The following is a 13,267-nucleotide window of genomic DNA, read 5'->3' as shown; positions in this document are numbered from 1 at the left end:
AACTAACCGAATTAATTCAGTTCGGTCGGTTAACTAAATTAGTTCGGTTATTTGAACACCCCTACCCCACCTCGACATAAACTCCAACTTCATAGTTTTTCACCCTTCTTCCGAACCCAACCTCCTCATTAAAAAAGTTTGACATAAACTTTATTTTTTTAAAAATAATCTGACCCTATTAAGTCGAATCGAATCAAAACCCTTCAAATTCAAGTTAAATTATCCTCACTATCTCAAACTTAAAATATGTGTTTATTAGTATATTGGATAATTTCGAAGATCGAATGTAAACCCATAATCTTTACGCCCATTAACATGCTAATGCCCAATTCATATTCCATATGCACAGCTGAGGTGTCCGTTTCTTCTTGAGCTCTCTCAAGTCTCACACCCCACCCCCACATAAACTCCAACTTCATAGTTTTTATTTTTCATTTTCCGCCGACGAACTTCGTAGTTTTTCTATTCGAAAAAAGGCTTATAAAGCAGTTTTTTGGCTGAGATTTTTCATGGAGGAAGGAAAAAGCATATTGGAATCAATCTTCGAAGAGGTTGATTTGGGAGATGTTGAGATGCTTGATGTAGAAGAAGGAGAGCTCGTGGATAATGAACTGGTAGATGATCGAGAAAAAAGGGGCGTTGATGATTTTAATGGTGAAAATCAAGGTTCCCAGAGTAAAAACAAGAAGCGTAAAGGAAACAAGAAGAAGAACAAGAAAAAAAAGGGTGGTTCAGGACCTAAAGCTTTGGATATAAACAGGTTTTGTGCAATTATTCTTTGCATCAACCGAAGTTTTCTATGGGTGAAATTTGTTTTTTGAAACTTTGTTGAATTCGTTTTTTTTGTTCTTCTTGTTTGCAGGTTTGTGTTAGATACTTGTAGACGGTTAAAAGAGAAGAAGTCTTACTTGGTGTATACTGCTGTGGGATGTTTGGGGATTTCTGCATTGAGTGATCTTGTTAGAGAGGTATTTCTAAATTCATATATTTCGAGATTTATATTATATACTTCTAATTATCTGTGTGCAAGATATGAAATCCAATGTTGAATTTACCGTAAATAAGTTGTTTCACAAAGCTAATTATCCGAAACAATGAATGAGCATGTTTGAGATTTATAAGATATGGTTCTCCTAGATGATAGGATAATGGCAAAAGGTTGAAGCCTCTTTCTGAATCAATTCGATTGAGTTCACTTGTATCGATGCGTGATATACGGAACGATGATTAGTATCCAATTGGAGCTGATAAGTAAGGCAAACTTTGTCATGACATAATGCTTGACTTCTTGGCTTAAACATTTTGCTGTTCATATTATGTAAGAATTGCATAGAATAGGTAAGACTTATACATTGGACTTTTTGTTTGATTTTGAGATGATTTTTTGTTCTTTTTGTTAGTATTTTGGCCAATCGAGTAGTTCATTTTCCATGCCTCGTAAAATGATAACGTGTTGAAGTTTTCATCATGGCTGCTGTTGCTTGAGATGTTTATTGAAATAATTGGTAGAAATTCATTGTTTTTCTTCTTTTGTTGTGTAATATCTGTTGCAACTTTCTAGTTTTATTATATGTTTGTAATTGCTTGAAGTTGTAATTTTTGTAGTTTAATCTTTGATCAAACAATATTCTCATCTGTGGTACTGTACTATATCACTCCCTCAGTCCCTCCCTTTGCTCTCATCCCTTTGATGTTTTTCTGTCCACACCCTAGAGCTTTTGCATTCCTTTTCCCTTCCATTTTTCCTCTTGGATGTACGATGAAATCTAGACTTCTCAGGTGGATGCAATTCAATCTTGTGGAGGACAGATGACTGCAGATGGCAGGCGTTACAGGAATGGTGGTGGCATTTTATGGAATATCATAAAAGCGCGAGAACCAGTTGCCTATCGAGAAATAATGAAAAAAGCCAAGGACTTTGAGGTGTGTACTTATTGGCACTTTAATTGCTATTCTTTTTATTTTTGTGAATTCAATATAGACAGTGTGTGGATCAGAACTTTCAAATTTATCCGTCACTTGTCTGTGCAAGTAACGAGGTTAGGAATCAGTCGTCCGGCTGTTTGTATGATTTGCTTATTTTCTTGGATTAACTTACTACATTCTGTGTCACTATTTATATAGGTTCTGATATTATGACTTTGCAATCTAATTGCAGCTGTGATAGGTTATGTTAAAATATTCAAGATGCTTTTGATTTTCATATGATAGCGGCACGAGATGGAATCACGATGTGATTCATAGGCTTTTTTTTTCATGTACCATGTGGTGGTATATTTTTTGTTCTTAAAATACTAATCTGGATAGACGCCTAATTGGTACGTATAATTTTGCAGAAGCAATTCAAGCAACAAAATATCAGACAAGCACCACCACAGAGCAAACAGAGCTCTTCTCAAGAAACTGCCTCTACGCTCGCGAATGAAACTGCAACGAGTGTTCCAGAAGATTCTGGAACAACTACTCATAACCCGGCGGAAGAGTTCAGTGCCGAAGGAGCACGCAAATCTGTTCATGATAGAATTAGGGTCCCTGTTTCATACGAAGACCTTCCAGGAGAGGATATGAAAGACATTTAACGTGATTGTTTTCGGAACATCGAAACATTGCTTGGCATCGATTTTTCATTTATAGATTTTTAGATGCAATGTTTTTTTATATAATTTGGAAAGCTACAGATGAGATCATTGCCATTAATGAAAGAATTATTAGCTGTTGAAACAAAATATCCGTGACCCTTTTTCCTTGGTCTAAGACTCTTCCCAAGGATAAGAAAACAAAGCACCGGTCCATGTTAATCTATGCTTTTTGGAGAATTTCATGTTTTCTGGTTTCTGCCAACACATTTGTGAAAATGGACCACGATGGTTTTGGAGTTTCTATTTCAGATTTTTCTATTTGTAAGCTATTCAAGATCAATCAATTACATGACTCATCATCGAAGGCTGGAAGCTAGCTGTTCCAAATTTGTTTTTTGGGTAAATTACAAGTTTAGTACTTAAACTATCAATTTTAGTATGTTTTAATATCTAAACTTTCATTTTTTTCAAAACTATATCTAAAATTTAGTTTTTGTTTTATTTTAACATCTCGCCATTAAAAAATATAATCTTTTAAAAATTTAACATTAAGTTTTGAAAGACTTGCTAAAACAGGTCAAAACTGATAATTTAGGTACGAAACATATCAAGTATTTTACGACGGGATACTAAAAATGAAATGAAAATTAAAAGTTAGGTATGATTTTGAAAAAATTCAAAGTTTAAGTATTAAAACGAATCAAAACTGATAGTTTAAATACTAAATGCGTAGTTTACCCTTTTTTGTCTACGTAGTGGATACAACATTGCTACAATCCATTGGACCAAAGAGCAACTCAAGCTTTAGAATAGTTAACGCTCGTTAACACTGTGGGAGCTTTGCTTTTGGTTCTTTTGGAGGAAGAGGCAAACCACGGTGCCGCCTCAACCACCGCCCTTGCCGCCGCCTGCTCGTTTTCCACCTCCATCACTATTGTGGCAACTTGTTGAGAACATCCCATACCTAAAAATAAACAGGCCAATAAAATGAAAATCTAAGATTCATTCTTATATTGGAAAAAGGCATTGTTATTTCATTGAAATGGGGTTGGCCTACCCTACCCCGTCTGTTGCGAGGACAATGAACTGATCATTTGGGGTTAAGTGATGATGGAAGACGTCGGGAACTGCAATTATTCCATGGTTCTTGAGTAGGAAATCTCCGAAAGCTTGGGACATGGCTAAGCCTGGAGAATCTTCATGGGGCAGCCATACACGCTGAATATGTGGCTCTTCCTTTAAAGCAAGGAGCCAAGGACCCTTCCTTTGCAATATCTTATTCTCTCTGCTTCACCTGCATCAATCAACGTTATTTCATCAGCCACTCCATCAGCCAAAAGAAAAGAGGTAAACTACACATTTAGTACCTAAACTATCAATTTTAGTATGTTTTAATATCTAAATATTTAATTTTTTCAAAACCATACCTAATGTTTACCATACCTAATGTTTAGTATCCCGTTGTTAACGCATTTAGTATCTAAACTATTAATTTTGATCTATTTTAATACCTAAACTTTCAAAATTTTCAAAGATTAACATTAAATTTTGAACGATGTATTAAAATGAAACAAAAATTAAACTTTAGGTATGATTTTGAAAAAAATCAAAAATTTAAATACAAAAACGGACTAAAATTGATAATTTAAGTACTAAACACGAATTTACCCAAAGAAAAGAAATCATATACTAGTAAAGAATGCTTTTTTTTACCTGTCTGACAACAACAACTGCAGTGGTACCACTGGTGGAACAATCCAAATTCTCTTGAAGCATGATCTCCTTATCCATCACCTTGAAGGCACTGATGCAAGCCTCTTGCCAATTAACAAAACCCTCGCTTTGTATTGATTTGGTGTCTGTTTTTTAACCCCGAGCTTCACAATTCTTCTCATCTGCATCCGATTTAACCTTAATCTTCTCCAGAGCGTTCTTTTGGCTTAACAACAGTGATGGCAACCTATTTCACACCATATTGCTCACCACATGACCATAAAAACCCCACAAAATGCAACACCTTCCATTCCATAATCCTTGAAGAACCAACAAAAACAAAACAAACAAAGACCCAGACCTTTAATCAACAACAAAAAGAAAACCCAGAATTCGTTTACATATAACTATAAACCAGAGAGTTGCAGTGGCTAACCTGAAAAAGGATGGCGGCATCCTGGTTAAGCCCTTTGCTTCCTTGCTTAGTATAGAGAGAGCCAAGCCTTTGAATTCCAAGAGAAGCGTTTTCAGCCAAGAAAACATGGTTGTTCTGATGACAGTCATCGTCCCCATGAATCTCTGAAGATGCAACGGATATGCAGATTCCCATCTCGCCTCCAACAAATAATTTACTTAAATTTAAAGACTCCATCATGCGCATGTTAGCCGGATATTAAATCAATATTGATAAATTATTAAAATAATACCCCATAAACATGTGGCTCCCAATGAGCTGAAGGCACAGAATCTCCAATTCCATTAATAAATTCACTCTTCTTCGAAAAATTAATAAATAAATTGTTGAGTATTATTATAGGCCACCCCAAGATTCACCTAAAAAGGAATATGTGAGGTGTACTTTTTTTTTTGCAAAGATTAATCATATAACAAAATAAATAAATTCAATCAATTATTAATATTAGTATTTATTAATTAATCTTAAAAGGCATAAAAAATGATACTATTAGCAAAATCAATCATTTAGGATCAAAATATCATCTTATCGGTTTAATTATTATTTTACATATCACCTGATTTATAAATTAGTATTTTACAAGTGTTGGTCAAATATGACCAAGAGAAAACAAATAATTATTATAGCTATTAAGAAGGTTTAATCCTACCCTTTGGAGTGTTAAGACAGCGGAACCATGGTTAATCAGAGTATACTAAGCATGCACAAGTGGACAAATGGCTTGGTTTGAGTATGTCAGCCCCTGCTATTGGCTAAATCTTATTATAATGTTAAATAAAGGTTGCTGATTGATGCTCGGATGTAATACTAATACTAATACTAATACTACTACTAATAATAAATAATAATCGGTGGTGAGAAAGGACTGAAATTGATCCACAACATGAATATTCATCATTTAATCAATCAAATTATCATACTATAAGTTGTTTTTGTTTCCAACATTTTGTGCGATGTATTAAAGTGATGATATTTGATATTTCGCGATTGGGAAAATATCTATATGAATCAAATTTAATAAAATAAATTACATTTCATTCATTTGAGGGAAAAAATAACTTCTCATATTTGGAAAGTTAATGTCCACTTTGAACTAGCTCTCGTACTAATTTGGTTCTTTTAAATATGTTTTCTGTTGTTGTGATCAGTGCCAAAGGATCTTTGAATTCTTATAGAATAGATATTAAACGTAAGAAAATTCAAAATCCAAGCCCCTTTCATTCTCCTTCTCTTTATTTTATTTTTATAATTTGTGTCAATTTTATTGATAAATTCAACTTTTTATTATTTAATTTTATTTAACCGGCAGTGACACTGATTTTAATACTGGTTGTCGCTAGTCGGTGTCTTTTTTTTTAATTTTTTTTAATAAGAATATTTATATCTTTGTAACATGTTCTTTATTTTTATGACACATTTTTATCTATCTTTTTGGTAGCTTACGATTTTTGTCCTTTTTTTCGTTTATCCTTTTTCTCATGATTGAATTTGATATCGCCACAACTGATAAGATGACGCTTATTTGTTACCATTATGATCTTCCCTGTTTTGGACCCTCTGATTGATTTGGATATACGTTTTATATTCGTAGATAGTTTTTTCACGTCTGTTGACTCTGATTTGCAATTTTTCGATTACCCTTCAGTAACTTCGTCCCTTTTTATGGTTTGTTTGCCGATATAGTCAGATTTGTTCGTATTTTTTTTCGAGCATTGGTTAGATTTTTTAATCTTTTCTTTTTTGGTTAATCTAGGTGGCTAGATTTTGTGTCGATGGTTATAGGAAAATGTCTTAATTATAATTTATCTTATGTTTACAGTTATACTTGTAGATCTTCATTGTAATTTTAGATATTTTCTATTTTAATAAAATTAGTGGTTTTCTATATAAAAGAAAATCTTTGAATTCTACTAATTATATCATGTTTTTAATTGTTTCACAGATATTAAAGTCCATTTAAATAGAGGAGACAGATAATCTTGCCAACTTGTCATCCCAGAGCCATTGACTTCATTTTAACAATTATACCCACTGTTTTTTCCTTTTTTAAAATACATAACGGAGAGTTGAATCTATCAGATTCTAATTGTTTACAATCAATAATTGATTCCACCAAACCAATATAAAAATTAAATACCAAAAAGAAAAACATAAGATTTGTACTTTTTTGAGTGTTTCTTGAATGGCAGATGTGCTAATGTGCTATCTTTACCAGACTAGAAGAAGACTATAAAGTATGAACACGCGTCAAGGATGAACATTAACCCGACATTTTGATCCCTGCAAGTGCCACGCACTTTTTTATAAGCACGCTTGATTGTTTCTTCAGTCAAATAACAAGTCAGACTTCATTAGTTTGGATAAATCCCATACATCTTATCAGATGAACAAAGACCATAACTTCTATGACCTACTCTTTAGTCTTTAATGGATATCTAATTCTAATCCAATATTGCAATGCGTATGAATATTGAGCCTCTCGAGATAAGACTCTCTAATGGTAGAACTATGGAGAACACCATCATCCATGAACTCGGTGCACATTGAAACCGATGGGATATAAAAGCTTAAATACGCACCTCTCAAGTGGAATGTTCGCTTGGACCCATGGTTTCTGCATTTGGTGCACTGCATGCCTTGTCTGGTATGCATGTCCATGTAAAAGGATAAAGGACAGTTCATGATTAAATTGGTGCTAAATGGGATGCTACTGCAGTTGCTTTCGACACGTTGAGACAGTCCCATAAAAGCTCAAGCTAATGATGAAAATATTGCATCTCATATGAAATCGAGCAGTTTGACAAACGCACTGAAAAGGGTTCCACCATATTTACAGGAAGTTTGCGGAAGATTAAATAGGTTATTGTTCATGGATCGTGATTTCAGCACACATGCAGAGATCATACTGATAAAATTACCCAAGGACTGGAAGCCGCATGAATATCCGGTTGTTGATGCTCTCACCGACTGATGGATGCATGAACATTATCTTCACCATTTGCAGGTTCAGCCGCCTTCTTCACAAGAGGCTTGGGAATATCACAGTCATCTTGAGGGCAACGTTGCTGAGGGTGACACAACAACATGGACATGAAACGGAAGAGGGTACGTGGTAGCCCATGTCCACTCTCGTGGATGTATCCTTCGTACTCACTAACATGTTCAAGTGCATCAACAAGTGCATCGTAGACTGCCTGGGGACAATTATCCGGTCCAGGCTTGTCATGGAGGTACATCACATCCAAAGTGAAGAGCTTCTGGTTTACGGACCATTGATGATGGGGTCGTATTGATGATCTGCAGTAAATAAGAATCTAAAAAGCGGAGACGTGTATCAAAATTTTGAGGAACATCGTGAAAATAGAAACATTAATATGTAAACCACAAATACATATCCAGTCTCGAGGCCAACTTCTGGATTTATCTAACAGTTCATTACTTTATAACAAACCGAAGAGATTTAGCCATTCCTATGAATTCATTCAACAAATGATGACATGAAACTATAAACAAAATCATCTAAACGACTAAGCCAGTTTAAAAGAAAAGCTAATCTGTAACGGAACTTAGGGCGTGTTTAGGATTGGTGTTTAGCCATCCTTGGGTATTTATTGACAGCAAATGCAATACTAAACAAAAGGTTTTTGCCATCCAATCCAAAACACTCTAGAAATACTTTAGGAACCGAATTAAAAAAAACTGGTTGCTAAACGCTACTTTTAAACCGCAACAGTAAACTGACCTAGAAAAGGGGGTGTCGAGTTTAAATCATTTCCCTTACTTGACTAGTGATAAGAATTGATAAGAAAAAGAAAAGAAATGGGTACTGACCACTCTCAAAATGCGGTTCTGGGCACGAGACTTCTTGGCTTCATGTGCTGCTAAGCGGAACAAATTGGTGAGATCTGCTTGACTAGAAGAGACGGTGGTAGCCGAGAGAGCTCGAACCGCAGCAATGGTAGACTCAACATCACTGCTGAACTCTTTTCTAAGCTATGAAAATACAATATACGGAAATTAAATAAAAAATCTAGGTGAAAAATTAAAAAAACCCTAATTTTCAAATCAATGAAGGCCAAGATTATAATCAAAGCTGAAAAAATAGAAAAGAAAAAGATAGGAAAATACCCAAGAGGCGGATTTGGAGAGGGTGGCGAAAGCGAAGCGGTGATCGGGGTTGATGGAGAGCTTGGAGTTGACAAAGACGAGGATGGCTTGCTTTATGGAATCCAATCTGGTGACTCCCGCTGTTTTCATTTCAAGAAGCGACTCTGCGTCCACATCCACGCAAAACAGTATGTCCTCGCTGCTTATCCGCGTCGGATTCAAGGTGTAACGCACTGCTCCGCCCGCCGATGCGTCTCCTTCTACTCCTTCCATTTTCATTTTCCCTCGATTTCCTTCCTTCGGGCGAGAAGAAGACATTCGCATCCAACTAAAGGGAAAAGACGGTGGAAATGAAATTGCCAAACAGACGAGTATCTTGGTTAAATTATTTATTTATTTTATTTAAAAATTAGCTAACCCTAATATCATATATAATAGAGTAAGGATAAAGTAGTAGGCTGTCCCTAACCGGTTAAGAGTAACTTCCGTAAAAGACCTCCGTTATGAATTGACCTCAGCAGGACTCGATCCTACGACCACAAAATTAAGAGTTTGTGTTCTACCAACTGAACTAGACGGGCAAGACATTATTTATTTTATTTAGTATACTAAAATATATTTGTTTCCTTCCCTTGTTGTCGTTTTATTCTTAAAAAAATAATGTCGATTGCATTATATTTTTTTGAGTATATGAATATAAAAAATCAAAATTAATCATTAAAACAATACTCATTTTACGATTACATCAATCCTGATGGGATCGCTTCTAAAATAATAATTCTACTGTCGAGTGTTTACTTAATGGCTTTTCCCAGGTATTGTTATTCATGTTATTAGATTTTTATTGAATTCTACTATCTGGTTTCTACTATCCTATTCATGTTATTAGATTTAGTTAATTCATAATTTGAGGTAAAGTTAAGAGTGCCAGCTTTTCTTTGATCTCCTGCTACAGCTTCACTTTCTCAAAGCAAAATTCCATTTTTCTTAAGGAAAAAAATGATGTTGAAATGAAAATTTCATTTTAATACTCTGTTGTTCCCTTGTGAATTCGTAGGAAATTTGAGAGGAATATACTATTGTAAAGCCAGAATGCAGTGTGGTGGAGCTGCAATGATGGGTTCTTTGAAACAGCCCGTTAGGGTTAATAAACCAGTATTTCCTTTAAAAGGGTCTCGTATTACTGGATTCCCACATCAGATTCAGCTTAACTCGGTGAAACCCTGTAGAGCTCAACTTGAAGGCAGCTTAGTTACTTGGAGGCCTAGCTCCCCGGTCTCTGCCCCTGTGCTTGAAAACAACTTTGTGGACCATGGCCTCAGTGAAGCTGATCCTGAGGTATGCTCAATTATTAGCAAGGAGAAGGAGAGACAATTCAAAAATCCTTGAGCTTATTGCCTCTGAGAACTTTACATCCCGTGCAGTGATGGAGGCAGTCGGGTCATGTCTCACAAACAAGAATTCCGAAGGACTACCTGGTAAAAGGTATATCTAATCGAGCAAGGTATATAGAGATTTAATTCTTTATTTGGTTTTGATTTAATTGGCTTTTGTTTATCGGAGGTACTATGGTGGCAATGAGTACATTGATGAACTTGAAATACTTTGCCAGAAGAGGGCCTTGGCAACATTTAACTTGGATGAAAAGAAGTGGGGCGTTAAAGTTCAACCATTGTCAGGTTCTCCTGCTAATTTTGTGGTTTATAGAGCTATTCTTAATCCGCATGATCGAATAATGGTAAGATTTTTCTCCCTGTTTTAGCTGCTATAATTTATTTTTCCTGCTGGACAGTACCCAAACCAAAGATATCTTATATATGACTGGTATAGGGTCAGGACTTACCTCACGGTGGACATTTGTCACATGGATTTATGACCCCTAAAAGACGGGTATCTGGCACATCAATCTATTTTGAGTCAATGCCTTATCGTCTTGATGAATCCACAGGATATTCCTCATTGTGTGACTTACTGAGTTTTAGTGGTTGGTATGCTCGTCTGGTGGTTGATATCTATTTATTTCGAATCTGAAACAGTTCTTGTTGATTATGACATGCTTGAAAAAACAGATACCCTGTTTCGACCAAAACTCATAATTGCTGGTGCCAGTGCATATCCTAGTGATTTTGACTTTACTCGCATGAGGAAAGTAAGTAGCATGCTTTGATGATTGTGCTATACCATGCCTACCATTGTTTAGCTCTAATTTAAGGAAAACATAATTGTTATATATGTATTGTGTATATTCCTTCTTTTAGCATGTAACTTATCGGAGTTGATATCTGTTGGAAGATTGCAGATGCTGTTGGTGCATTTCTCATGATGGATATGGCTCATATAAGTGGACTTGTTGCTGGACCATATGTGTCTAGTTGGTCCATGGCAACGGCTGAAGCCTTACACAGATGAAGTTCTTGTTGAGCTTGGCCGGAATGGTCTGAAGAGTCTTCTAGTTGTTCCGATAAGGTAAATGGTTCATATCCTTAAAGTAGCTTTGAAATGCTAGATTTTGTGGTGGTAAACCAATTCAGCTCCCATCACAAATCCCAGCTTTGTGAGTGAGCACATAGAGACTGGAAGAGATTGACATTGGATATAAGCACTTGGCTCTCGGATCCGGCATCGAGAACTGGGGTCGGGTGCCCGCTCTAGGTTGCACCTCTTCATCATTGATCTAGCTGATGCTGTAGTTGAAGCTCTACCGTATGCAAAAGCTACTTTTCAAGACTAAGCATGACGATAGTGGAAGGGCATATTCAAGATTTTTATTCACTTTTATTTTCCATTTTCCAGGAGGTAAAAGAATTGTTGAAACAGATGGGTTATTGCAATCTCATTCTGATTTTTCTAACAGAACAGCAAAACCATATGTTTTGTCAAAAACATGGAAGAAACCAAACATACCAAAAAGCTTGCTCTGATTCTTGGGGACTCAATTAAACATAGTAGCCGGTGAAGGTGAACCCTCGACCGACAATCTCCCCAGCACAATACCAAGCAAAGCATTCTAACCCAAATAGAGTAGCAATACCTGCATCCTCGATCTTCAATTCGTTCAAGTTCTTCCAGATATGCTTCACATAATCCATCTCCTTATGGAATGCCTCATAACGACCAGGAATACTGCATTGAATTCAGAACATGTACATATCATTACAAGCGCACAAAACCACAATCAAACAAATCTAACCAGTGGATATGTACGGTGAACTAGTTTATAAAAAAGAGTAGCATATTAGCGGATCAGCATGAACGTTTGATCAATGCAGGGAAACATAGGGCAAACGATCGATGTTCAAGGCATTTAACAACCCATTGACATGCTTAAGAGCCTAACATTGACACAATTATAGGTTACCTGCAAAACCTTTACCTTTTTTACATTTTCAGCCATCATAACCATGTAAATATCATTCCAAACAACGCAAAGATTCCAACAAAAAGGAAAGTAATCACCCAAAATTACAATGTAATAGTTGAATCAAACGGGAATAACCTGGCTAGACGAGTGTAAAACAATTGTTTTGACAAAAGGTTACATGTCTCGACAGTGGGTGGGTCCAGAATGTAGTGCTTATTCTGCTCAAGTAGCCGCTTGTAGTACAGAGGAGCATGCTTTGATACCAATTGGGATGCCTGGGTAGCCTTGGACTGCAACTGAGCTAACTTCAATGTCAAAGCCATTGGCTTCCGGAAAACAAAAACCAAAACATAATGATTCAGTTGTAACATTTTACGATAAAGCATGAACCCTATTAGAAAATATTCGACAACGTTCTAGTGATTTTCTGTCCAGAACCATTGATTGTAAAATTTGGGGATCCTTCGTCATATCATTCCGAAATTACGTGTCTTAAACGCATAATGCCAGGACGTGATGCCCCTGCTAAATATCCAAATTCTAAGAAAATAAATCAATCGATTTCAAAGACGAGAGGAGACGTAATTTCCTAAGCGCCATTAAATCAATTAAAACTGCAATGTGAGTAAAACGAGTAAATATAAAATCTCCATGAAAGATTTAATTAGTAGACCCAATCGTTATATCTATATTGGAAGCAACGATGAATAAGTTACGATAAAAAAATAGTCTACAAAGTCAGAAAAGAAACTTCCATTAGTTGCAGAGGTGAGAAGAAAATAATAGAACCTGTGAAAAGGAAATAGAGGAATGCTTCAGCGAGAGAGAGATCAAAAAGAAAAATGAGTAGTAGGATTTTATAACTTTTTTTTTAAATAATTTATTTATATAAATTCATGGCGAGTTTTTTTTTTTTTTTTTTAATACCATATGTGAAAGACTCAGTCTTCCCAAAGCCGAAGGAAATGATACAACTTTTTACTATTTTAAGTATACGACGGGGATTTAATTCTCGAAAATAATTTAATATAC

General features: G+C 35.6%; 3 protein-coding genes and 2 pseudogenes across 3 annotated transcripts; 2 read left to right on the top strand and 3 right to left on the bottom strand.

The window, feature by feature from the left end:
* The first annotated feature begins 386 nt into the window (after window positions 1–386).
* Window positions 387–2,592, top strand: LOC120132006. The gene is made up of 4 exons (XM_039148858.1): window positions 387–760; window positions 863–968; window positions 1,780–1,923; window positions 2,337–2,592. Exons 1-4 carry the CDS (start codon window positions 510–512, stop codon window positions 2,577–2,579), a joined length of 744 nt encoding a protein of 247 aa, XP_039004789.1. The 5' UTR covers window positions 387–509; the 3' UTR covers window positions 2,580–2,592.
* A 727-nt stretch (window positions 2,593–3,319) lies between these two features.
* On the bottom strand, window positions 3,320–4,920 carry LOC120132000 (annotated as a pseudogene).
* Window positions 4,921–7,568: 2,648 nt separating this feature from the next.
* LOC120131967 lies at window positions 7,569–9,242 on the bottom strand. Its single transcript, XM_039148825.1, has 3 exons — window positions 8,896–9,242; window positions 8,599–8,760; window positions 7,569–8,081 (listed from the first exon to the last, which is right to left on the bottom strand). Exons 1-3 carry the CDS (start codon window positions 9,196–9,198, stop codon window positions 7,728–7,730), a joined length of 819 nt encoding a protein of 272 aa, XP_039004756.1. The 5' UTR covers window positions 9,199–9,242; the 3' UTR covers window positions 7,569–7,727.
* A 714-nt stretch (window positions 9,243–9,956) lies between these two features.
* Window positions 9,957–11,611, top strand: LOC120131981 (annotated as a pseudogene).
* Window positions 11,612–11,760: 149 nt separating this feature from the next.
* LOC120132112 lies at window positions 11,761–13,138 on the bottom strand. Its single transcript, XM_039148937.1, has 3 exons — window positions 13,025–13,138; window positions 12,371–12,561; window positions 11,761–11,997 (listed from the first exon to the last, which is right to left on the bottom strand). The coding sequence occupies exons 2-3, from the start codon at window positions 12,556–12,558 to the stop codon at window positions 11,811–11,813; spliced, it is 375 nt and encodes a 124-aa protein (XP_039004868.1). The 5' UTR covers window positions 12,559–12,561; window positions 13,025–13,138; the 3' UTR covers window positions 11,761–11,810.
* Between the last annotated feature and the right edge of the window lie 129 nt (window positions 13,139–13,267).

This window comes from Hibiscus syriacus, unplaced genomic scaffold (assembly GCF_006381635.1).
Source record: "Hibiscus syriacus cultivar Baekdansim isolate YM2019G1 unplaced genomic scaffold, ASM638163v2 tig00110557_pilon, whole genome shotgun sequence".
NCBI lineage: Eukaryota > Viridiplantae > Streptophyta > Magnoliopsida > Malvales > Malvaceae > Hibiscus > Hibiscus syriacus.
Note: the sequence above shows the minus strand (reverse complement) of the source record. Positions and strands in the feature narration are given on the sequence as shown.

Coding starts and splice junctions, on each gene's coding strand:
- LOC120132006 (XM_039148858.1), top strand. CDS start 510: ATGGAGGAAGGAAAAAGCATATTGGAATCAATCTTCGAAGAGGTTGAT. Junction 969..1,779: donor TGAGTGATCTTGTTAGAGAG/GTATTTCTAAAT, acceptor TAGACTTCTCAG/GTGGATGCAATTCAATCTTG. Junction 1,924..2,336: donor AAAAAGCCAAGGACTTTGAG/GTGTGTACTTAT, acceptor ATAATTTTGCAG/AAGCAATTCAAGCAACAAAA.
- LOC120131967 (XM_039148825.1), bottom strand. CDS start 9,198: ATGCGAATGTCTTCTTCTCGCCCGAAGGAAGGAAATCGAGGGAAAATG. Junction 8,761..8,895: donor TCTCCAAATCCGCCTCTTGG/GTATTTTCCTAT, acceptor GTATTTTCATAG/CTTAGAAAAGAGTTCAGCAG. Junction 8,082..8,598: donor AGAACCGCATTTTGAGAGTG/GTCAGTACCCAT, acceptor TCCGCTTTTTAG/ATTCTTATTTACTGCAGATC.
- LOC120132112 (XM_039148937.1), bottom strand. CDS start 12,558: ATGGCTTTGACATTGAAGTTAGCTCAGTTGCAGTCCAAGGCTACCCAG. Junction 11,998..12,370: donor TTTTACACTCGTCTAGCCAG/GTTATTCCCGTT, acceptor AATTCAATGCAG/TATTCCTGGTCGTTATGAGG.